Genomic DNA, 24,345 nt, shown 5'->3' with positions numbered 1-24,345 from the left:
TTAAGAGTCCTCAACATGCTCTTCTCTGAGCACCTTACTGCTTACTATCTTCTGAGTTACTATTCCTACAATCCAACAATGAAGGAAGCAAGGCTCTACATGCAGTTTCACTATTTTTTTCTCCATGTCACTAATTTAGCTTCAGATGCATACACAGCTTAATTTCCTTTTGGGAGATGTTTGTTTAACGATATACTTTTAAACAACTAAGACTATTGTACACACATGAATACAAAAACACTATCATTAAACAAACAAGACTATTGTATATACATGAATACAACTTTCACATGCTCATAACTAGGCCAAATCAAAAGCAATTTCTACTGAAAGACACCTGTTCTCCCTCTTAAATTTCAGCTATTTCACCACACTAGGGGAGGAGAGCAGTGGAAAAATCACCCAAAAGACAAAACAAAGGAAATCCAGAGTGGGTTAAATAGCTAGGCACCACAGGACCAGAGGGGGGCAAGGAAGAAGGAAGGGGAGAGACTGGTCAAGTGCAAAGCAAGTAAACTGATCTAGGGGGACGAAGGCTCCATGTTCCAGCCTACAAACAATGCACTGAAGCAGAAGCACTTTGGACAACCCAAAGGACTCTGACCCAGCCCATATAATGCCCAGGAGAGGCAAGGAAACTAAGGCAGGGAAATGCATGCAAGGCTTACTGTTGTATATGATCTGTACTCGTTCATGCTTAAGTAAAAGAGCAAGGTTAGACTCTGGGCAAAGTGTTTGAGTAAACTGTGTAAACTGCTTTACAACTACTGTGTGCCTCCAGAGAGAAGTATACTGAAACCAGAGGCGTCACACCATTGGGGTGGAAATCTAGGAAACAATATGTTTGAGTATGGGGGAATCTGAAGGGTTAGCACTGCACCCAGAGAGGCTGGACAGTGCATTCCAGCTCTCAGAAGGGAGCATTAGACTTCAGAGCTGCACCTAGAAAGTGCACATAGGGAGCAGGGCCCCAAGATTGGGCCAGGGGCTGGGCTCCATTCAGGCTGCAGACACTTAACACACCCAGAGATCCAGGGACCCAGAGACTTGGATTCCCCACACAGCAATTGAGTGGGACAGCTGGAAGGGGGCACCTGACTAGAACTGTGACACTCGCTATGTTCAAGGTGCTTTCCAAACATGTGGGAAGTTTAGTTTCTAACAAACTAATATAGAAAATTTGGGTAAAAATCCCCAAATAAATTCTCAAAGCAGTGAGAGAATGTCCTCATACATACAGCTAGTGACAGAAAGCAATGAACTGAGATATTTGGGACTTCATGGCCCTTTCATGGCCTCAGCTACACACAATTAGTGCCATGAGAGGATGCTCATGTGGCCACAAGAGGCAGTGCTTTCTAGAAGTTTCTTGAAGTTCAACAGTGCTGGTACACACAACCCATCTATTTGACTACATGGACAAAATTCACTCACAGAATTTGAATATTCTTTGGAAGATTCAATATGGGAATAAGGAATTAACAGAAACAGAAACCCTCCTCTGTGCCAGTGAGAAACCATCTCAGTTGTTCCCAGCTGAGAGAGAAAAACCACCTTGTTTCTCAGCACTTTCCTGTGAGAGAGATCCCCATATGGGATGGAGAACAGAGGCTGGGGGCATAATTGAGCATCCATTATCTAGAATTGGAAATTCTAGCTAATTTGTAGCCTTTAAAAATATTTCTAGAAATATTATACAATTTTTAAATATACAATTGCATTGTAACTATTCTTATGTACCAGCAAGCAGACTTAAGAGCAATATGAAAACTTAATTTTGGCTTTTCTGATTTTGGAGCACTTAACCATAAAGCCTTAACATTCTGTAATGGAGCTTATTGTACTGGATTTTGTTATGTCTAAGAATCTTAAGTTTTTGCAAAATAAAGCAGTTCAAGTAAAGAATAAACTTTAATACTAAAGTTCAGTAGCTTGTCTTTTTCCTTATATTGCTGCCCTTTAGAATTAGAACAAAATAACCCTGCTAATCTATACAAGAACTGGCAAAGGCTTTCTACATCTCAGTAAAGATTTAATAGCAGAGCACTCCAAAGAAGTCTTGTATTACTGAGAATTCATTACTTTTACAAACTGAACTATAGAACATTTGTAAGCACACTACACAGTGTTATAAATCTCAGCTACAACCAACAAAATAAATTAACAAAGTACACTGGTGTTTATTCACTTAGCATAAAATCATGCAAACGCTCTACTCTGCAGAGTACTTACTGAGCGCAGTCCCAACCACTTCAGTAGGACTATGCCCACCAGCAAGCACCATGGGTAGAGAAAGGTTTGCAGGATCAGGTTATGGTAAAACTCAATCTATTATTTTAGAAGTACACTGGCAGTTACCCCATTGAACTATTGCACAGAATAAATGGTAACTGTCAAATATGCCTCTGTAAGGGATCAGCCTGGCCTTGCCTGATTAGCGGTTATCCCATTTAATTATTGCATAAAATAAATGGCAACTGCTAATATCCCTTTTTAAAATAAAAGGAGTTTTGGACTAGGATCCAAGTTCAATCCCTAGTGTATAGGAAAGGGATCCTGAAGCAGAGCAACAATTGCTACAACTGCCATTTGGACTCTCTCAGCCCTGGTCTACACTAGGACTTTAGGTCGAATTTAGCAGCGTTAAATCGATGTAAACCTGCACCCGTCCACACAATGAAGCCCTTTATTTCGACTTAAAGGGCTCTTAAAATCGATTTCCTTACTCCACCCCTGACAAGTGGATTAGCGCTTAAATCGGCCTTGCCGGCTCGAATTTGGGGTACTGTGGATACAATTCGATGGTATTGCCCTCCGGGAGCTATCCCAGAGTGCTCCATTGTGACCGCTCTGGACAGCACTCTCAACTCAGATGCACTGGCCAGGTAGACAGGAAAAGAACCACGAACTTTTAAATCTCATTTCCTGTTTGGCCAGCGTGGCAAGCTGCAGGTGACCATGCAGAGCTCATCAGCACAGGTGACCATGATGGAGTCCCAGAATCACAAAAGAGCTCCAGCATGGACCGAACGGGAGGTACGGGATCTGATCGCTGTTTGGGGAGAGGAATCCGTGCTATCAGAACTCCGTTCCAGTTTTCGAAATGCCAAAACCTTTGTCAAAATCTGCCAGGGCATGAAGGTCAGAGGCCATAACAGGGACCCGAAGCAGTGCCGCGTGAAACTGAAGGAGCTGAGGCAAGCCTACCAGAAAACCAGAGAGGCGAACGGCCGCTCCAGGTCAGAGCCCCAGACATGCTGCTTCTATGATGAGCTGCATGCCATTTTAGGGGGTTCAGCCACCACTACCCCAGCCGTGTTGTTTGACTCCTTCAATGGAGATGGAGGCAATACGGAAGCAGGTTTTGGGGACAAAGAAGATGATGAGGAGGAGGAGGTTGTAGATAGCTCACAGCAAGCAAGCGGAGAAACCGGTTTTCCCGACAGCCAGGAACTGTTTCTCACTCTGGACCTAGAGCCAGTACCCCCCAAACCCACCCAAGGCTGCCTCCTGGACCAGTAGGCGGAGAAGGGACCTCTAGTGAGTGTACCTTTTAAAATACTATACATGGTTTAAAAGCAAGCATGTGAAAGGATTACTTTGCCCTGGCATTCACGGTTCTCCTAGATGTACTCCTAAAGCCTTTGCAAAAGGTTTCTGGGGAGGGCAGCCTTATTGTGTCCTTAATGGTAGGACACTTTACCACTCCAGGCCAGTAACACGTACTCGGGAATCATTGTAGAACAAAGCATTGCAGTGTATGTTTGCTGGCATTCAAACAACATCCGTTCTTTATCTCTCTGTGTTATCCTCAGGAGAGTGAGATATAATTCATGGTCACCTGGTTGAAATAGAGTGCTTTTCTTCAGGGGACACTCAGAGGAGCCCATTCCTGCTGGGCTGTTTGCCTGTGGCTAAACAGAAATGTTCCCCGCTGTTAGCCACAGGGAGGGGGGAGGGTTGAGGGGGTAGCCACGCAGTGGGGGGAGGCAAAATGCAACCTTGTAACGAAAGCACATGTGCTATGTATGTAATGTTAACAGCAAGGATTACCCTGAAAGAGTGTAGCCACTGTTTTATAAAATGTGTCTTTTTAAATACCGCTGTCCCTTTTTTTTCTCCACCAGCTGCATGTGTTTCAATGATCACAGGATCTTCTCCTTCCCAGAGGCTAGTGAAGCTTAGAAAGAAAAAAAACGCACTCGCGATGAAATATTCTCCGAGCTCATGCTGTCCTCCCACACTGACAGAGCACAGACGAATGCGTGGAGGCAAATAATGTCAAAGTGCAGGAAAGCACAAAATGACCGGGAGGAGAGGTGGCGGGCTGAAGAGAGTAAGTGGCGGGCTGAAGAGAGGGCTGAAGCTCAAATGTGGCGGCAGCGTGATGAGAGGAGACAGGATTCAATGCTGAGGCTGCTGGCGGACCAAACCAGTATGCTCCAGTGCATGGTTCAGCTGCAGCAAAGGCAGCTGGAGCACAGACTGCCACTGCAGCCCCTGAGTAACCAACCGCCCTCCTGCCCAAGTTCCATAGCCTCCACACCCAGACGCCCAAGAACGCGGTGGGGGGGCCTCCGGCCAACCAGCCACCCCACCACAGAGGATTGCCCAAAAAAAAGAAGGCTGTCATTCAGTAAATTTTAAAGTTGTAAACTTTTAAAGTGCTGTGCTTAAAGTGCTGTGTGGCATTTTCCTTCCCTCCTCCACCCCCCCTCCTGGGCTACCTTGGTAGTCATCCCCCTATTTGTGTGATGAATGAATAAAGAATGCATGAACGTGAAGCAACAATGACTTTATTGCCTCTGCAAGCGGTGATTGACGGGAGGAGGGGCGGGTGGTTAGCTTACAGGGAAGTAGAGTGAACCAAGGGGCGGGGGGTTTCATCAAGGAGAAACAAACAGAACTGTCACACCGTAGCCTGGCCAGTCATGAAACTGGTTTTCAAAGCTTCTCTGATGCGTACCGCGCCCTCCTGTGCTCTTCTAACCGCCCTGGTGTCTGGCTGCGCGTAACCAGCAGCCAGGCGATTTGCCTCAACCTCCCACCCCGCCATAAACATCTCCCCCTTACTCTCACAGATATTGGGGAGCACACAGCAAGCAGTAATAACAGTGGGAATATTGGTTTCGCTGAGGTCTAAGCGAGTCAGTAAACTGCGCCAGCGCGCCTTTAAACGTCCAAATGCACATTCTACCACCATTCTGCACTTGCTCAGCCTGTAGTTGAACAGCTCCTGACTACTGTCCAGGCTGCCTGTGTACGGCTTCATGAGCCATGGCATTAAGGGGTAGGCTGGGTCCCCAAGGATACATATAGGCATTTCAACATCCCCAACAGTTATTTTCTGGTCTGGGAATAAAGTCCCTTCCTGCAGCTTTTGAAACAGACCAGAGTTCCTGAAGATGCGAGCGTCATGTACCTTTCCCAGCCATCCCACGTTGATGTTGGCCCTTGTGATCCACCAGAGCTTGCAGCACTATCGAAAAGTACCCCTTGCGGTTTATGTACTCGGCGGCTTGGTGTTCCGGTGCCAAGATAGGGATATGGGTTCCGTCTATAGCCCCACCACAGTTAGGGAATCCCATTGCAGCAAAGCCATCCACTATGACCTGCACATTTCCCAGGGTCACTATCCTTGATATCAGCAGATCTTTGATTGCGTGGGCTACTTGCATCACAGCAGCCCCCACAGTAGATTTGCCCACTCCAAATTGATTCCCAACTGACCGGTAGCTGTCTGGCGTTGCAAGCTTCCACAGGGCTATCGCCACTCGCTTCTCAACTGTGAGGGCTGCTCTCATCTTGGTATTCATGCGCTTCAGGGCAGGGGAAAGCAAGTCACAAAGTTCCATGAAAGTGCCCTTACGCATGCGAAAATTTCGCAGCCACTGGGAATCGTCCCAGACCTGCAACACTATGCGGTCCCACCAGTCTGTGCTTGTTTCCCGATCCCAGAATCGGCGTTCCACAGCATGAACCTGCCCCATTAGCACCATGATGCATGCATTGGCAGGGCCCATGCTTTCAGAGAAATCTGTGTCCATGTCCTGATCACTCACGTGACCGCGCTGACGTCGCCTCCTCGCCCGGTATCGTTTTGCCAGGTTCTGGTGCTGCATATGCTGCTGGATAATGCGTGTGATGTTTAATGTGCTCTTAATTGCCAAAGTGAGCTGAGCAGCCTCCATGCTTGCCTTGGTATGGCGTCCGCACAGAAAAAAGGCGCGGAACGGTTGTCTGCCGTTGCTCTGACGGAGGGAGGGGCGACTGACGACACGGCTTACAGGGTTGGCTTCAGGGAGCTAAAAATCAACGAAGGGGGTGTCTTTACATCAAGGAGTATTTCAGGCAGGACTTCACGGAGGGTTCCAATAGGAAATGGTGCACCTAAGTTATCGTTCTTATTGGAACAAGAAGGTTAGCCTGGCCTCTGATTGATACATGGCTAGATTTACCTCACTGCACCTTCTCTGTGAGTGACTGCAGTGTGACCTAGAAGAATGAGTCCCCTCGACGGGGGAGGGGGAGAAGCAAATGAATACAAAACAAATCTGGTCTATTTCTTGTTTTGATCCACTCCATCTATCTTTTACATCTTTGGCTGGCAGCAGATGGTGCAGAAGGACTGCTAGCCATCCTCATCTCTTGCCTGCCTGGCAGAAGATGGTACAGTACGACTGCTAGCCATCCTCATCTCTTGCCTGCCTGGCAGAAGATGGTACAGTACAACTGCTAGCAATCCGTATCGCCTGCCTGCTCACCATAAGACGGTTCAATAGGACTGACTGCAGGACTAAAGAGAATGACCTGGTCAAGTCATTCCAAATTTAGTCCCTGCGCCCATGTCTGTCCAGGCGCTCCCAGCCGACGTGGCCAGGAGCACCTCGGACATGACGATGACGGCTGCCAGTCGTACTGTACCGTCTGCTGCCACAAGGCAAGGGGTTGCTGCTACTGTGTAGCAATGCCGTACCGCGTCTGCCAGCACCCAGGAGTCATAGGGTGACGGTTACCTGAGCGGGCTCCATGCTTGCCATGGTATGGCGTCTGCACAGGTAACTCAGGAAAAAAGGCGCGAAACGATTGTCTGCCCTTGCTTTCACGGACGGAGGGAGGGAACGGGGGCCTGACGATATGTACCCAGAACCACCTGCGACAATGTTTTAGCCCCATCAGGCATTGGGATCTCAACCCAGAATTCCAATGGGCAGCGGAGACTGCGGGAACTGTGGGATAGCTACCCACAGTGCAACGCTCCGGAAGTCGACTCTAGCCTCGGTACTGTGGAAGCCCTCCGCCGAGTTAATGCACTTAATGCACTTAGAGCATTTTCTGTGGGGACACACACACTCGAATATATAAAACCGATTTCTAAAAAACCGACTTCTATAAATTCGACCTTATTCCGTAGTGTAGACATACCCTCAGAAAGATAGGCTTGAGTCACTCAAGAGCAGCTCCACAAATATGTCAGGAAAATCCCTTGAACAATGACACTTTATTTTCTTCCTTGGTAGAAAGAGATCAGCCAATAACACAACCATATCTATCTCTGTAACCAGATTGACCAAGGTCAAGGCAGCCTGAGGAACCAAGAAATTGCGAGAAGTGCTCACCCACAATTTTCTCCAATAATGTAAAATGGAACAGCACGTGAGAGTTAACCAACTCTTGAGATTGTCAATCTGGCTTTCTGGAGAATGGGCCTCACAATAGCTTAAAAAAACACAAGGACCACAACTCCTTCATCCCCCCAAATAGGGAAACCACAATCAACAATGGACCCAGTACATCCCCACTGATTTTCACCAGCCACAAAGGACAGCAGAAGGCAGAGTGTCAGCACAATGTATGGGGTTAGCAGAGAGTGTGACAACAACAGGAGATGTAGTTGGGGAGAAAACAGAGACTGAAGAAGAATCACCTTATTGTATCTTTCACCCCAACTCCTCATTCTCCCGTAAGCGGAGTACATTAATGCAAGTAGCTGCAAGAGGACAACACTAAGGTACTCTGCTTACATCCAAGAGTCATTAGGATTTGGTTTCAAGTCCTAGAGAAATTATGACAATTTGAACTGTTGTTCTCTTATACCCATCCCATTACAAATCTCTGGCAATTGCAACACATGACACAAGCCAATGCAGTAAGGCGTCTTGCTGCTGAGCTCCACCAGCAAAGCATCTGGTGCTTCTAAACCTCCCCACCCCCCAAAAATGACAAAGCGATTCCTCAATTCGCTTATCTCCTTGTATAATTGGGAGAGACAAAGTTAGGATGAGCCCCATGTGCCCTGAAGGTTGCTCGACAGGACAAGCAGGTGCTCCATTGGGAAAGACTCACTCTGAGAACCTCCTCCTGTGCATCATCCATGATTTCCAGTTGGCGCAGGCGCTCCCGATACAACATATGGAACTCTCCAAAGAGCTGCTTCATCTCAAAAGAGCAACAGGGATCATGGCCATCTACTTCCCTTTCATCACCAACTTCTGCAGGAAAGGGCAAGTAAAACAGCTATAAGATTAGGTTAATATATTTAAGGTCAGTAAGGACCAACGTGATCATCTAATCCCACAGCCTGTATAACACAGCGCATAGCTTTTGATTGGGTCATTACAGCATATCTCAATTAAATACTACAAGTGATGCAGAATCCACCACATCACTTGTGGCTAGAATGCCTAGCCTCACGGTTTGGACTCTGGGGGTGTGAGTAGCAGCATGCACTAACGCAGTGATGCTCAGACTGAGGCTCACACGCCGCAAGTGGCTCTTTAATGTGTCTCCTGTAGCTCTTTGCAGTACCTGATATTAAAACACTGTGTGATTTAATTGTTAACCAATCAGGATGCTGTTGCTATGTTATTAACCAATTGTAGAATACCTCGTCAGCCATTTTTGCTGTGAGAATTTCATATATTATATATATATAAATAAAATGAACCAATTAATTCACACCACCATGGCTCTTTTGGGTAATGCTGATCCCTAATTTGGCTTCTGAATTACTGAGGTCTAGGATTGCCAGGTGTCTGGTTTTCAACCAGAACACCTGGTCGAAAAGGGACCCTGGGGGCGCTGGTCAGCACCACTGACTGAGCCATTGAAAGTCTGATTGGCAGCACAGCCAGGCTCCCTACCTGGCCCCACTAGACTCCTGGGAAGCTGCTGGCATCTCCCTCTAGCTCCTAGATGGAGGGAAGAACACAAGGACTCTGCACGGTGCTGCCGCAGCCCCCAGCACCAACTCAGCAGCTCCCATTGGCCATGGTTCCTGGCCTGCAGGCTCGAGCAGCATGCAGAGCCCGGTGGTCACACCTCCACCTGGGAGGCGGAGAGAGATGTCACTACTTCCTGGGAGGTGCCTGAGGTAAGCGCTGCCTGGAGACTGCACCCCACCCACATCCCAACCTCCTGCCCCAACCCTGAGCCCCCTCCTGCACCCCAAACCGTGGGCCCACCCCAGAGCCCACACCCGCAGCTGGAGCCCTCACACCCACCTGCACTCCAACTCCCTGTCCCAGCCCGGAGCCCTGTCCTGCACCCCAAACCCCTCATCTCCAGCCCCACCCCAGAACCCGTACCCCCAACCAGAGTTCACACCCTAACCACCTACCTCAGCCCAGAGTCCCCTCCTGCACCCCTGGCCCCACCCCACAGCCTGCACCCCCAGCCAGAGCACTCACCTCCTACCACACCCTAACCCCCCGCCCCAGACCGGAGCCCTCTCCTGCACCCCAAAAACCTCACCTCCAGCCACACCCCAGAGCCCACACCCCAGGCACAGCCCATACCCTCCTGCACCCCAACCTGAATCCCCCTCCTGCACCCCTCATTTCTGCCCCCCCAGCCCAGAGTTTGTACCCCCTCCCACACCCCAACCCCTTGCCCCAGCCCAGAGTCCCCTCCTACACCCCAAACCTCTCATCCCTGGCCCCAGCCCAGAGCCACACCCCCAGCCAGAGCCCTCACACCCCAACCACCTGCCCCAAACTGGAATCCCCTCCTGCACCCCAAACCTCTCATCTCTGGCCCCACCCCAAAGCCCTCACCCCCTCTCATACCCCTGCAGCTAAGTGAACAAGGGCGGAGGGAGGGGGGATGGAGTGAGCAGGGGTGTGGCCTCAGAGAAGGGGCAAGGCAGGGGTGTTCGGTTTTCTGCAAATATAAAATTGGCAACCCTACTGAGGTTTGAATATCACTTCACTAACGTTTTGCACTGTAAATGCCCTGGGTAGGCCCTGATACCACGAACTAAAAGGTAGCAAATTCACATTAAAGTAGTTCTGGCTCTTAGCCCTGGTCTACACTACTTTGCTTAAGAGTGTGGAAAAGCCACCCAGGGCATTACACTAATGCCCCCTCCCTGGTGTCACAGGCCCCTCCACAGAGTGATACCCACACACCATTAAAAGTCCCTCCCCCCAGGGCATTACTCTGACCACCACCCCCTGCGGCACAGGCCCCGACCCCCAGGGCCCTACCCCGACCCCCCCCCCGTGTCTCACGGGCCCCGACCCCCCCCCCGGGTCTCACGGGCCCCGACCCCCCCCCCGGGTCTCACGGGCCCCGACCCCCCCCCCCCGGGTCTCACGGGCCCCGACCCCCCCCCCCCGGGTCTCACGGGCCCCGACCCCCCCCCCCCGGGTCTCACGGGCCCCGACCCCCCCCCGGGTCTCACGGGCCCCGACCGGGTCTCACGGGCCCCGACCCCCCCCGGGTCTCACGGGCCCCGACCCCCCCCCCCGGGTCTCACGGGCCCCGACCCCCCCCCCCGGGTCTCACGGGCCCCGACCCCCCCCCCGGGTCTCACGGGCCCCGACCCCCCCCCGGGTCTCACGGGCCCCGACACCCGACCCCCCCCCGGGTCTCACGGGCCCCGACCCCCCCCCCCCGGGTCTCACGGGCCCCGACCCCCGACCCCCCCCCGGGTCTCACGGGCCCCGACCCCCAGGGCCCTACCCGTGTGTCACGGGCCCCCCAGGCCTTACCCTGCTACCCCCCCTCCCGTCTCTCACGGGCCCCTCCCCCCGGGCGTTACCCTGCTGCCCCTCACCTGCGGCGACCCCCGCGCGCCGACGCAGCCGCGCCATGCTGCCCGCCGGCCCCGGCTCTGCGGTTCGAACGAGGCCGCCAGACCCGCGTCCCGCCCAGCCCTTGACCGACAAGGCGCTCTGCCATTCGCAATGCGTCCTGACCGCGTCCCGCCCTCCCCGCGACTTCTGTCCAATCAACGCTCCAGGGGGCGGGGCGCGGAGTCCGGCCGGACGTGCGGGGGACGCGGCCCCAGACCGGCCCCCAGGCGGCGCGGAGCGTGGAAGGACAGATTGGTCCCCCAATAGAAGTGTTTCAGAGGAACAGCCGTGTTAGTCTGTATTCGCAAAAAGAAAAGGAGGACTTGGGGCACCTTAGAGACTAACCAATTTATTTGAGCATGAGCTTTCGTGAGCTACAGCTCACTTCATCGGATGCATACCGTGGAAACTGCAGCAGACTTTATATACACACAGAGAATATGAAACAATACCTCCTCCCACCCCACTGTCCTGCTGGTAATAGCTTATCTAAAGTGATCAACAGGTGGGCCATTTCCAGCACAAATCCAGGTTTTCTCACCCTCCACCCCCCCCCACACAAATTCACTCTCCTGCTGGTGCTAGCCCATCCAAAGTGACAACTCTTTACATAATCAAGTCGGGCTATTTCCTGCATAGATCCAGGTTTTCTCACTTCCCCCCCACCCCCATACACACACAAAAACTCACTCTCCTGCTGGTAATAGCTCATCTAAACTGACCACTCTCCAAGTTTAAATCCAAGTTAAACCAGAATATCTGGGGGGGGGGGTAGGAAAAAACAAGAGGAAACAGGCTACCTTGCATAATGACTTAGCCACTCCCAGTCTCTATTTAAGCCTAAATTAATAGTATCCAATTTGCAAATGAATTCCAATTCAGCAGTTTCTCGCTGGAGTCTGGATTTGAAGTTTTTTTGTTTTAAGATAGCGACCTTCATGTCTGTGATTGCATGACCAGAGAGATTGAAGTGTTCTCCGACTGGTTTATGAATGTTATAATTCTTGACATCTGATTTGTGTCCATTTATTCTTTTACGTAGAGACTGTCCAGAAGTGCAGCCTCTTGCCACGGGCGAGCGCCATTGGGCGGAGGAGCGGGAGGCGGGACTCTTCGGAGAACTGGAGGAAGCTGAGCGGCGAGAACGCCCAGCGCGCGGTCGCCATGGGGACGGGCGGGGGCAGCTCCCGGAGCACAGGGGCGCGGCCAGCCGCGGTCGCCATGGGGACGGGGGGGGGGGATCAAGTTCTTGGGTTCGTCCGTGTTCGGCGGCTGCGGGGAGGGGGAACAGTCCGACCCCCACAGCCCCTTCCCCCCCCCGGGCAGAGCGCCCCCCGCGCCCCCACAGCCCCTTCCCCCCCCGGGCAGAGCGCCCCCCGCGCCCCCACAGCCCCTTCCCCCCCCGGGCACAGCGCCCCCCGCGCCCCCCCAGCCCCTTCCCCCCCCCCCGGGCAGAGCGCCCCCCGCGCCCCCCCAGCCCCTTCCCCCCCCCGGGCAGAGCGCCCCCCGCGCCCCCACAGCCCCTTCCCCCCCCGGGCAGAGCGCCCCCCGCGCCCCCACAGCCCCTTCCCCCCCCCCCGGGCAGAGCGCCCCCCCAGCCCCTTCCCCCCCCCGGGCAGAGCGCCCCCCGCGCCCCCACAGCCCCTTCCCCCCCCGGCAGAGCGCCCCCCGCGCCCCCCGCGCCCCCCCAGCCCCTTCCCCCCCCCGGGCAGAGCGCCCCCCGCGCCCCCACAGCCCCTTCCCCCCCCGGCAGAGCGCCCCCCGCGCCCCCCGCGCCCCCCCAGCCCCTTCCCCCCCCCGGGCAGAGCGCCCCCCGCGCCCCCACAGCCCCTTCCCCCCCCCGGGCAGAGCGCCCCCACAGCCCCTTCCCCCCCCCCGGGCAGAGCGCCCCCCGCGCCCCCACAGCCCCTTCCCCCCCCGGGCAGAGCGCCCCCACAGCCCCTTCCCCCCCCCGGGCAGAGCGCCCCCCGCGCCCCCCCAGCCCCTTCCCCCCCCCGGGCAGAGCGCCCCCCGCGCCCCCACAGCCCCTTCCCCCCCCGGGCAGAGCGCCCCCCGCGCCCCCACAGCCCCTTCCCCCCCCCCCGGGCAGAGCGCCCCCCGCGCCCCCCCAGCCCCTTCCCCCCCCCGGGCAGAGCGCCCCCCGCGCCCCCACAGCCCCTTCCCCCCCCGGCAGAGCGCCCCCCGCGCCCCCCGCGCCCCCCCAGCCCCTTCCCCCCCCGGGCAGAGCGCCCCCCGCGCCCCCACAGCCCCTTCCCCCCCCCGGGCAGAGCGCCCCCACAGCCCCTTCCCCCCCCCCGGGCAGAGCGCCCCCCGCGCCCCCACAGCCCCTTCCCCCCCCGGGCAGAGCGCCCCCCGCGCCCCCACAGCCCCTTCCCCCCCCGGGCACAGCGCCCCCCGCGCCCCCCCAGCCCCTTCCCCCCCCCGGGCAGAGCGCCCCCCGCGCCCCCACAGCCCCTTCCCCCCCCGGGCAGAGCGCCCCCCGCGCCCCCACAGCCCCTTCCCCCCCCCCCGGGCAGAGCGCCCCCCGCGCCCCCCCAGCCCCTTCCCCCCCCCGGGCAGAGCGCCCCCCGCGCCCCCACAGCCCCTTCCCCCCCCGGCAGAGCGCCCCCCGCGCCCCCCGCGCCCCCCCAGCCCCTTCCCCCCCCCGGGCAGAGCGCCCCCCGCGCCCCCACAGCCCCTTCCCCCCCCCGGGCAGAGCGCCCCCACAGCCCCTTCCCCCCCCCCGGGCAGAGCGCCCCCCGCGCCCCCACAGCCCCTTCCCCCCCCGGGCAGAGCGCCCCCACAGCCCCTTCCCCCCCCCGGGCAGAGCGCCCCCCGCGCCCCCCCAGCCCCTTCCCCCCCCCGGGCAGAGCGCCCCCCGCGCCCCCACAGCCCCTTCCCCCCCCGGGCAGAGCGCCCCCCGCGCCCCCACAGCCCCTTCCCCCCCCCCCGGGCAGAGCGCCCCCCGCGCCCCCACAGCCCCTTCCCCCCCCCGGGCAGAGCGCCCCCCGCGCCCCCACAGCCCCTTCCCCCCCCGGCAGAGCGCCCCCCGCGCCCCCCGCGCCCCCCCAGCCCCTTCCCCCCCCCGGGCAGAGCGCCCCCCGCGCCCCCACAGCCCCTTCCCCCCCCCGGGCAGAGCGCCCCCCGCGCCCCCACAGCCCCTTCCCCCCCCCGGGCAGAGCGCCCCCACAGCCCCTTCCCCCCCCCCGGGCAGAGCGCCCCCCGCGCCCCCACAGCCCCTTCCCCCCCCGGGCAGAGCGCCCCCACAGCCCCTTCCCCCCCCCGGGCAGAGCGCCCCCCGCGCCCCCCCAGCCCCTTCCCCCCCCCGGGCAGAGCGCCCCCCGCGCCCCCACAGCCCCTTCCCCCCCCGGCAGAGCGCCCCCCGCGCCCCCCGCCCCTTCCCCCCCCCGGGCAGAGCGCCCCCCGCGCCCCCCCAGCCCCTTCCCCCCCCCGGGCAGAGCGCCCCCCGCACCCCCCGCGCCCCCACAGCCCCTTCCCCCCCCCGGGCAGAGCGCCCCCCGCACCCCCCGCGCCCCCACAGCCCCTTCCCCCCCCCGGGCAGAGCGCCCCCACAGCCCCTTCCCCCCCCGGGCAGAGCGCCCCCCGCGCCCCCCCAGCCCCTTCCCCCCCCCGGGCAGAGCGCCCCCCGCGCCCCCACAGCCCCTTCCCCCCCCGGGCAGAGCGCCCCCCGCGCCCCCACAGCCCCTTCCCCCCCCGGCAGAGCGCCCCCCGCGCCCCCCGCGCCCCCCGCGCCCCCACAGCCCCTTCCCCCCCCCGGGCAGAGCGCCCCCCGCGCCCCCACAGCCCCTTCCCCCCCCCGGGCAGAGCGCCCCCCACGCCCCCACAGCCCCTTCCCCCCCCGGGCAGAGCGCCCCCCGTGCCCCCACAGCCCCTTCCCCCCCCCGGGCAGAGCGCCCCCCGCGCCCCCACAGCCCCTTCCCCCCCCCGGGCAGAGCGCCCCCCGTACCCCCCGCGCCCCCACAGCCCCTTCCCCCCCCCGGGCAGAGCGCCCCCCGCACCCCCCGCGCCCCCACAGCCCCTTCCCCCCCCCCGGGCAGAGCGCCCCCCGCGCCCCCACAGCCCCTTCCCCCCCCCGGGCAGAGCGCCCCCCGTGCCCCCACAGCCCCTTCCCCCCCCGGGCAGAGCGCCCCCCGCGCCCCCACAGCCCCTTCCCCCCCCCGGGCAGAGCACCCCCCGCGCCCCCACAGCCCCTTCCCCCCCCCCGGGCAGAGCGCCCCCACAGCCCCTTCCCCCCCCCCGGGCAGAGCGCCCCCCGCGCCCCCACAGCCCCTTCCCCCCCCCGGGCAGAGCGCCCCCCGCGCCCCCACAGCCCCTTCCCCCCCCCGGGCAGAGCGCCCCCCCAGCCCCTTCCCCCCCCCCGGGCAGAGCGCCCCCCGCGCCCCCCAGCCCCTTCCCCCCCCCCGGGCAGAGCGCCCCCCGCGCCCCCACAGCCCCTTCCCCCCCCCGGGCAGAGCGCCCCCCGCGCCCCCCCAGCCCCTTCCCCCCCCCGGGCAGAGCGCCCCCCCAGCCCCTTCCCCCCCCCCGGGCAGAGCGCCCCCCGCGCCCCCCCGGGCAGAGCGCCCCCCCAGCCCCTTCCCCCCCCGGGCAGAGCGCCCCCCGTGCCCCCACAGCCCCTTCCCCCCCCGGCAGAGCGCCCCCCGCGCCCCCCGCGCCCCCACAGCCCCTTCCCCCCCCCGGGCAGAGCGCCCCCCGCGCCCCCACAGCCCCTTCCCCCCCCCGGGCAGAGCGCCCCCCGCGCCCCCACAGCCCCTTCCCCCCCCGGGCAGAGCGCCCCCCGTGCCCCCACAGCCCCTTCCCCCCCCCGGGCAGAGCGCCCCCCGTACCCCCCGCGCCCCCACAGCCCTTTCCCCCCCCCAGGCAGAGCGCCCCCCGCACCCCCCACGCCCCCACAGCCCCTTCCCCCCCCCCGGGCAGAGCGCCCCCCGCGCCCCCACAGCCCCTTCCCCCCCCCCGGGCAGAGCGCCCCCCGCGCCCCCACAGCCCCTTCCCCCCCCCGGGCAGAGCGCCCCTTCCCCACAGCCCCCGACCCTCACAGAGCCCCCCGCCTCTCCCCCGGGCAGAGAGCCCCCGCCCCACAGCCCCCGACCCGCACGGCGCCCCCCCAACCCTGCCCTTCCCCTGCACAGGGTCCCCGCACTACCCGTTGAGCCGGACAATCTAGCCAGCTTTCTATCCACTTTATAGTCCATTCATCCAGCCCATACTTCTTTAACTTGCTGGCAAGAATACTGTGGGAGACCCTGGCAAAAGCTTTGCTAAAGTCAAGATATATCACATCCACCACTTTCCCCATATCCACAGAGCCAGTGATTGCGTCACAGAAGGCAATCAGGTTGGTGAGGCATGACTTGCCTGGATTCTGAATCAGTAAAACTAAAGAACAGGCATAATACTCCTTCAGTTAAAGAATTCATAGTCCCAGCCAGTTTGTCAAAATGCTTCTTCCTATCCACCAGAATCAAGTGACTTGTCCAGAATAAGATTAAGCAGGCTTGCTTTCATCAAGGATCTTGTCTTGGCCAGATATTGAAAAAAATCAGACTCTAGAGGATCTAGGTGAGATTCATCAGAGCTATGGAGCTGAATATCATCTGTATGCTGACAACCTGGAGACCAATGCATCTTGCATGCTCCCCTAGTGCCTTCACACATACATTGAATGACAGAGATCAAGTGGAATACTGCAAGACCCCTTGAGATGGATGAGCACTTACCCTTTCCTGTTCAGACACTATATCCACACAGATGCGATCCACTATATTCTGAGTCAGAGAAATATTTGGTTATCCCAGGTTTTCTGTCCCTTTATCAGAAAGCTGCCTGGTTACATTAGTCTCACAGCTTTGATGAGTTTGATTACTTATATTGTTGTAGCAATAAGGTTGGGATTTGTGCTGTGCACTGTACAAATACTTCCCTGCTTCTAGGAGTCCTGTAGCGGGACTGGGATCCACAGGTCCCGCAGGACCTGCTGCCGTAATAGCAGGTGTGGGATAAAAATTCAGCAAACAATGGAGGAGCGGGTTAGAGTGGGAGTGGGTATTGCAGGGCGGGACGTGAGCGGGACTAAAAAAATAGTCCCGTGCACTCTCGTAGGGGGTGCAAATATGCTTGCTCACCCCACGTGCTAAAATGCCTAGCTAAGCACTGGGAAACAGCAATAGCACATGTGTTAGCATAGCCCAGCTATATGGAAAACTAGATGATTTAAAAACCTTTTTTTTTAAAGTGGTATAAATAAATGGAGATAAAATGGGAAGTATTTGACAGCCATCTCCCATGTTGTTTTTAACTGGCATGATCAGTATGAAGTTGTGCTTGGCCTGGATAAGTAAACAGTGCTACTGAAAGAGCCTCTTGCAAAGAAGGAGTCAGGAAACCAGCAAAGCAAAACCTCCAGGAGATCACGAGGCTGTGAACTCATCTTGCAGAAAGGGTAGCACCAGCTGGCCTACATGTGTGTGAGGGGCTGTTTGTGGGCCCATGCAGTTAGTGAGCAAGGGAAGTGGGGCACAAACTAGAAAGAAAATGAAAGGATAAAAAATTAATCATGGAAAAAGCAGAGGAAACTCACCTTCTTTCCCTTCTTTGGAAAGTATGTGTGACAGCAGAACAAGAGAATGCCTGGAATTTTGTCTTCTCTTTAAATAAAAATTAAGAAACTTTTTATTATAAAAAGTTTAATATATTTTTGGACTTTGTAATCAAAGAAGCTTCATAAACCATGCATGCATGCAATCCTTCACTAATCCAGTTAGCCTCAGGCACACAAGAAGCTTATGAAATAACAGGCAGTGCAGTTCCCACTAAGGACAACACATAAAATCTTTCATGCAGTTCATCCCCAGGCCAAGCAGCAGAGTCAAGTTCACCTAACCACCAACCCATCAAAACCATATCAAAAGGAGCTCTGCGGCAAAATATACCTATTCCAGCCGCAGGACTATATCATGCCCCAAATACAAACAGGTCAATAAATGGTTTTGCTGAAACACCTTGTTTTTTGTTCTGGCATGGATCTTGGAATAGGTCAGGGTCCATGGAGGCCAGGTCCTAGTCCTTTTTGCCAGTGAGATTTCAGGACTGGCACTTTATTTTATGTGTTCCAGCGGGAAAATGAAACAACAAACTTTCATTCCTGAGAAAGCTCATAGAAGAAAAGCTAGCCAAAGACAAACTTTTATTCTCAGCTTCCTGGACCTCTCTCAGGCAAGACATGTTATTTAATGGCTGACCATCAAATGCTGCAGAGCAGTGGCAGAGGTCCAGGGTAATGCACTAAAATTGTTTGAGTCCTTCCAGGAGGGATGTACCCAACAAGCAGAGTGGGGAAACTGCATTTCCTCTTCTAGACCCCTCACTTATTGAATCCAATAAGGATAAATTCTCTCCTGTCCTATTCAACATCTACATGCAGAAACTAAGTGAATGGATCAGACAACATGGACGCAAGTGCCAGCAATTTGCAGAGGATACACAGCTTTACCTATACTTCACCACATATGACCACACCCTTACCACCAAGATGGCTCAATGCTTGGTCGAGATCAGCTTGTGGATGAAAAACAGCTGGCTGAAGGTGAAGCAGAGCAAGACAGAGGTGATGTCCGAGGGAAGCTCTTTGAAGAGTTTGCAGTGATGGTGTAGTCTTCTCTGGTTGAAGGTGAACCGCCACAACTGGTCAATTCAGTCTATATCTTAGGAGTGCTCCTGAATTCCTCACTGATGTAAAGCTCTCACACAGGAAAAAAACCGTTACTCACGTTCTTGTAGCTGTTGTTCTTCGAGATGCATTGCTCATGTCCAGTCCCATTAGGTGTGCGTGCACCATGTGCACAGTCGTTGGAAGCTTTTGCCCTTGCAGCACCCATCGGGTTGGCTGTGGAGCCTCCTGGAGTGGCACCTCCATGGCGGTGAATATATGACCCTGGTGATCCGGCCACTCCTCGGTTTGTTCTTGCTGGCTACTCTGACAGAGGGGTAGGCAGGAGGAGAATGGAATGGACACAAGCAACACAGTTTGAAGAACAACCGTTACAAGAAGGTGAGTAACCATTTTTTCTTCATCGAGTGCTTGCTCATATCTATTCCAATTAGGCAACTCCCAAGCTCTTCAAATTGATGTGAGCACTGAGGATTGTGATGCACATTTCTTGGCTTTTGTGAAATACACATAGGAAGGTGCAATGCTCAAAGACATTCTCTTCTCTCTCCCTCTTCCCAGACACGAGATGGCACAAGGAATGTTCGATAAGCTACATGCAAGACAAAAATATACCATGTGATTGCATGTTGGCCTTCTGTTCCGGTGGGCCACAAAGTAGATCTGCATGCCTTGGTAAAGAAGTTGCTCCATCTACTATGTAGACTCACTGCACGATTCACAAACAACTAGCATCTAAAGCTCTGAATTCAGAGTTGATGAAGTTTTGCAGCAGGTCTTGTCTACCGTGAACTACATCAGGACTCAGCCTTTTCACACGTCTGTTTGCAAACCTGTGTGAACAAACTGGGTCCTATCATGACGTGGTGTTGTTCCACACTGCAACTCGCTGGCTCTCGAGAGGAAAAAGTACAGGCAGATTTTTTGAACTAAGAGATGACCTGCATGTCTCTGCAATGGACTGCAAAAAGAGTAAATTCATTGATTTTCTTTGTCACCAAAGGAAGATGTGCCTTCTTATTTATGTCACAGACATATCAGAGACTGAATGAATTGAATACAGGCCTGCAAGGAAAGAACACCCACATCCTTCAACTGAGTGATCAAATCACAGCATTCATGAAGAAAATTGTTTTTTGGAAGAATAATCATTGAAGACAAACTATGAATCGTTCCTGCAGCTCTGCAAATTCCTGGCTGACAATGGAATTATTCAGCCTCCCACGCAGGGGATGGCTGAGTATTTTAGCTGGCTGGAGGAACAGTTTGCATCCTTTTTCCCTGACTCAGACATAACAAAGTATGATTAGGTGTGAAACCCCTTTCAGTGCAAGCCTGATGCCATGGATTTGCCAGCAGCTGAAATTGAACATCTCAACGAAATTTCCTGCAATCTATTCTTGAGAGGAACATATACCTAACTTTCTCTCCTGGAGTTCTGGTTCACTGTCAAGAATGAATGTCCTGCATGCTCAACACATGCCTTGAAAATGATGGTGCCATTCATGAGCATGTATTTGTGTGAAGCTGGATTCAGCTCACTTGGGTCCATCAAGTCTTGGTATCGATCTGTCACTGATGTCACATTGGAGATTAGATGTACAATTTCTCCCCTGCTACTGGACTTCAGGAAGATGTGTTGCAACATGCAAGCCCCTGGGTCACATTAGAGGGCATTAAATAACGTACTTTCTATGTAAATTCCTTGGATTCCTTGGTCACTATGTTGCTGTCTGGGGCACAGGAAATAGTAAGTCTCAAAATGGGGTCACACAAGCAAAATTTTGGAACCCCTGTGTTAGGACAACACTGTATGTCTCTAAGAAACTGCTGAAATCATGACAGAATAGGTTTCTCGTTAGAAATGTATGTCCATAAAAGAAAAAAATCCTCTTTGTGTAGTCCAAGGATGCAGAAAAATTATTAAAAGACATACCTCGGACATTTTATATGGGAAAGTTCTTTTCTCTCTAAGGGACAAATCCTGATGCGCTGAAGTCAATGGGAGCTGCAGGAGCTCAGCAGCCTTCAGAATGTGTCGAAGTCGATACAGATATATGGTGTGATACCAAACTATGTTAGAGAAGTAGCACGACCATATAATTAAAACACTTTTGGCCAAATCCTCAGCTGGTGTAAATCAGCACAGTTCCATTTTATTCAACTGATGATACAAAAAGGCAAGGGGAAGAGATCAGGTTGTGCAAGCTTCCTTAACTCTGGCATTTCCTAACTTTTGAGTTCTTATCCATACAACCATAACCTTCTGTTAATGCCATTTTGTGTATGATCTTCATTTGAACACATGATAAAAATGGAACGAGGAGAAAGGAGAGCAACCAGCTATAACTACAGAGCTCAACACCCTGAGGATTGCCTTCTCTGATAAAGCAGAGAGAAGTTAGCTCCCAGCAAAGAAGGGCTGGACACATCTCCTGCTGGAGACCACTAGCATGACGACAAGCATCATAGTGACTCTGACCAAATAGGAGACCATATTTTCAAAATAAAAAAACTTCCATATAAACATTTTTATGGTTGTGAAATACTCCAACAAAAGTACCTTAAAAATGCTGGGCTCACTGCTAGTGATTTGTCTTCCAGCACCTTCCTCAGAGCTGAGGAATTTGTCCAGTAACTTAGTGTCTGACTGAATTGATCATGAAACAATTAACAAGTGACATAAGCATTCACTTTGAGCCAATGAATGGTGCAGCGAATGTCTGCACTCATTCAACTTTCCTCTTCACTCAAACATGGCTCACCACACTGAACACTCATCCCACAAGGCCATTTGATCCTGGAAGGAAGAGGCTCTGTTCCATATTCCATACTCTGCTCCGTACCATATTTTGAGGAATTAAATGAAGAACTGGGACAATTCCATTGTCCTTAAGCAACCGTGCGTCCTGGTTTTTCATATGGTGTCCCAGGAGCTTCATCATCAGTTAGAGAACAGCCACCGCTGCTCATAAGAATGACTCTACTGGGTCAGACCAAAGGTCCATCTAGCCCAGTATCCTGTCTTCCGACAGTGGCCAATGCCAGGTGCCCCAGAGGGAATGAACAGAACAGGTAATCATCAAGTGATCCATCTCCTGTCGCCCATTGCCAGCTTCTGGCAAACAGAGGCTGGGGACACCATTCCTGACCATCCTGCCTCATAGCAATTGATGGACTTATCCTCCATGAACTTATCTAGTTCTTTTTTGAATCCTGTTATAGTCTTGGCCTTCACAACATCCTCTGGCAAAGAGTCCCACAGGTTGACTGTGTGTTGTGTGAAGAAACACTTCCTTGTGTTTGTTTTAAACCTGCTGCCTATTAATTTCATTTAGTGACCCCTAGTTCTTGTGTAATAAGAAGGAGTAAATAACTCTTCCCTATTTACTTTCTCCACACCAGTCATGATTTTATAGATCTTCCCCTTTAGTTGTCTCTTTTCCAAGCTGAAAAGTCCCAGTTTCTTATTAATCTCTCCTCATGCGGAAGCCGTTCCCTACCCCTAATCATTTTTGTTGCCTTTTCTGAACCTTTTCCAAGTCCAATATATCTTTTTGTGAGATGTCTTACCACATCTGCACATAGTATTCAAGATGTGGGCATACCATAGATTTATATAGAGGCAATATGATATTTTCTGTCTTATTATCTATCCCTTTCTTGATGGTTCCCAACATTCTGTTTGCTTTTTTGACTGTTGCTGCACATTGAGTGGATGTTTTCAGAGAACTCTCCACAATAACTCCAAGATCTCTTTCTTGAGTGGTAACAGCTAATTTAGACCCCATCATTTCATATGTATAGTTGAGATTGTTTTCCAATGTGCATTACTTTGCATTTATCAACATTTGAATTTCATCTGCCATTTTGTTGCCCAGTCACCCAGTTCTGTGAGATCCTTTTGTAGCTCTTTGCAGTCTGCCTGGGACTTAACCTCTTGAGTAGTTTTGTATCCTCTGCAAATTTTGCCACCTCACTGTTTACCCCTTTTTCCAGGTCATTTATCAATATGTTGAATAGGACTGGTCCCAGCAGAGACCCCTGGGGGACACCACTATTTACCTCTCTCCATTCTGAAAACTGGCCATTTATTCCTACCCTTTGTTTGCTATCTTTAAACCAGTTACCAATCTATGCGAGGGCCTTCCATCTTATCCAGTGGTGGGCAAGCTGCAGCAAGGGCCACAGGGATGATTAGGGATTTGGAACGGGTCCCATATGAGGAGAGATTAAAGAGGCTAGGACTTTTCAGCTTGGAAAAGAGGAGACTAAGGGGGGATATGATAGAAGTATATAAAATCATGAGTGGTGTGGAGAAAGTGAATAAGGAAAAGTTATTTACTTGTTCCCATTATATAAGAACTAGGGGCCACCAAATGAAATTAATGGGTAACAGGTTTAAAACAAATAAAAGGAAGTTCTTCTTCACTCAGCGCACAGTCAACCTGTGGAACTTCTTGCCTGAGGAAGTTGTGACAGCTAGGACTATAAAAGGGTTTAAAAGAGAACCTCCATGAATTTATCCAGTTAAGTCCATTAATGGATATTAGCCAGGGTGGGTAAGGAATGGTGTCCCTCGCCTATGTTTGCCAGAGGCTGGAGACGAATGGCAGGAGAGAGATCACTGATCATTACCTGTTAGGTTCACTCCCTCTGGGGCACCTGGCATTGGCCACTGTTGGTAGACAGGATACTGGGCTGGACGGACCTTTGGTCTGACCCAGCATGGCCATTCATATGTTCTTATGTGCTTCTTATGACATGCTGGCCACCACTTCCCGCAGCTCCCATTGGCCGGGAACGGCAAACTGTGGCCACTGGAAGCTGCAGGCAGCCATGACAATGTAAACAAACTATCTCACGGCCGGCCGTGGATTACCCTGACGGGCCGCAGGTTGCCCATGACTGCTTACGTTGCTTAAGAGCATTTGGTGGGGGACCTTGTCAAAGGTTTTCTGAAAAATCTAAATACACTATATCCACTGCATCCCCATTGTCCACATGCTTGTTGACCTCAAAGAATTCTAGTAGTTTGGTGAGGCATGATTTCCCTTTACAAAAACCATCTTGATTCTTCTCCAACAAATTATGTTCATCTAGGTGTCTGACAATTTTGTTCTTTACCATAGTTTCAACCAGTTTGCCCAGTACTGAAGTCAGGCTTACCGGCCTGTAACTGCCGGGATCACCTCTGGAGCCTTTTTAAAAAACTGGCTTCACATTAGCTGTCCTTCAGTCATCTGGTACCGAGCTGATTTAAATGATAGATTACAGACTAGAGTTAGTAGTTCTGCAATTTCACATTTGAGTTCCTTCAAGAACTCTTGGGTGAATACCATCTGGTCCTGGTGATTTATTACTGTTCAGTTTATCAATAACCTCCTCTAATGACACCTAAACCTGGGACAGTTCCTCAGATTTGTCACCTAAAAAGAATGGCTCAGGTTTGGGAATCTCCCTCACATCTTCAGTTGTGAAGACTGATGCAAAGAATCCATTTAGTTTCTCGCAATGGTCTTATCATCCTTAAGTGCTCCTTTAGCACCTCGATTGTCCAGTGGCCCCACTGGTTGTTTAGCAGGCTTCGTGCTTCTGATATAC

The 24,345-nt window shown here is 54.0% G+C and overlaps 1 protein-coding gene across 14 annotated transcripts in view; it reads right to left on the bottom strand.

The window, feature by feature from the left end:
• Positions 1 to 11,144, bottom strand: part of PMFBP1 (polyamine modulated factor 1 binding protein 1) — a 360,702-nt gene extending 349,558 nt beyond the window's left edge. For 13 of the 14 annotated variants that reach the window (XR_012664618.1, XM_048816955.2, XM_075118503.1 and 10 more), the window contains exons 1-2: positions 11,060 to 11,144; positions 8,347 to 8,492 (exon numbers count right to left, since the gene is read on the bottom strand). Coding sequence is in view for 12 of the 14 variants with exons in the window: in XM_048816955.2 (XP_048672912.2) it covers positions 8,347 to 8,492; positions 11,060 to 11,096 (183 nt within the window). In the remaining 2 variants the exon portion in view is untranslated. Of the gene's footprint in view, positions 1 to 8,346; positions 8,493 to 11,059 lie in introns of those variants that run through there. The other variant, XM_075118508.1, reaches the window with a different exon arrangement.
• Positions 11,145 to 24,345: the final 13,201 nt, after the last annotated feature.

This window comes from Caretta caretta, chromosome 12 (genome assembly GCF_965140235.1).
Source record: "Caretta caretta isolate rCarCar2 chromosome 12, rCarCar1.hap1, whole genome shotgun sequence".
NCBI lineage: Eukaryota > Metazoa > Chordata > Testudines > Cheloniidae > Caretta > Caretta caretta.
This window is presented reverse-complemented; position numbering and strand designations above follow the sequence as displayed.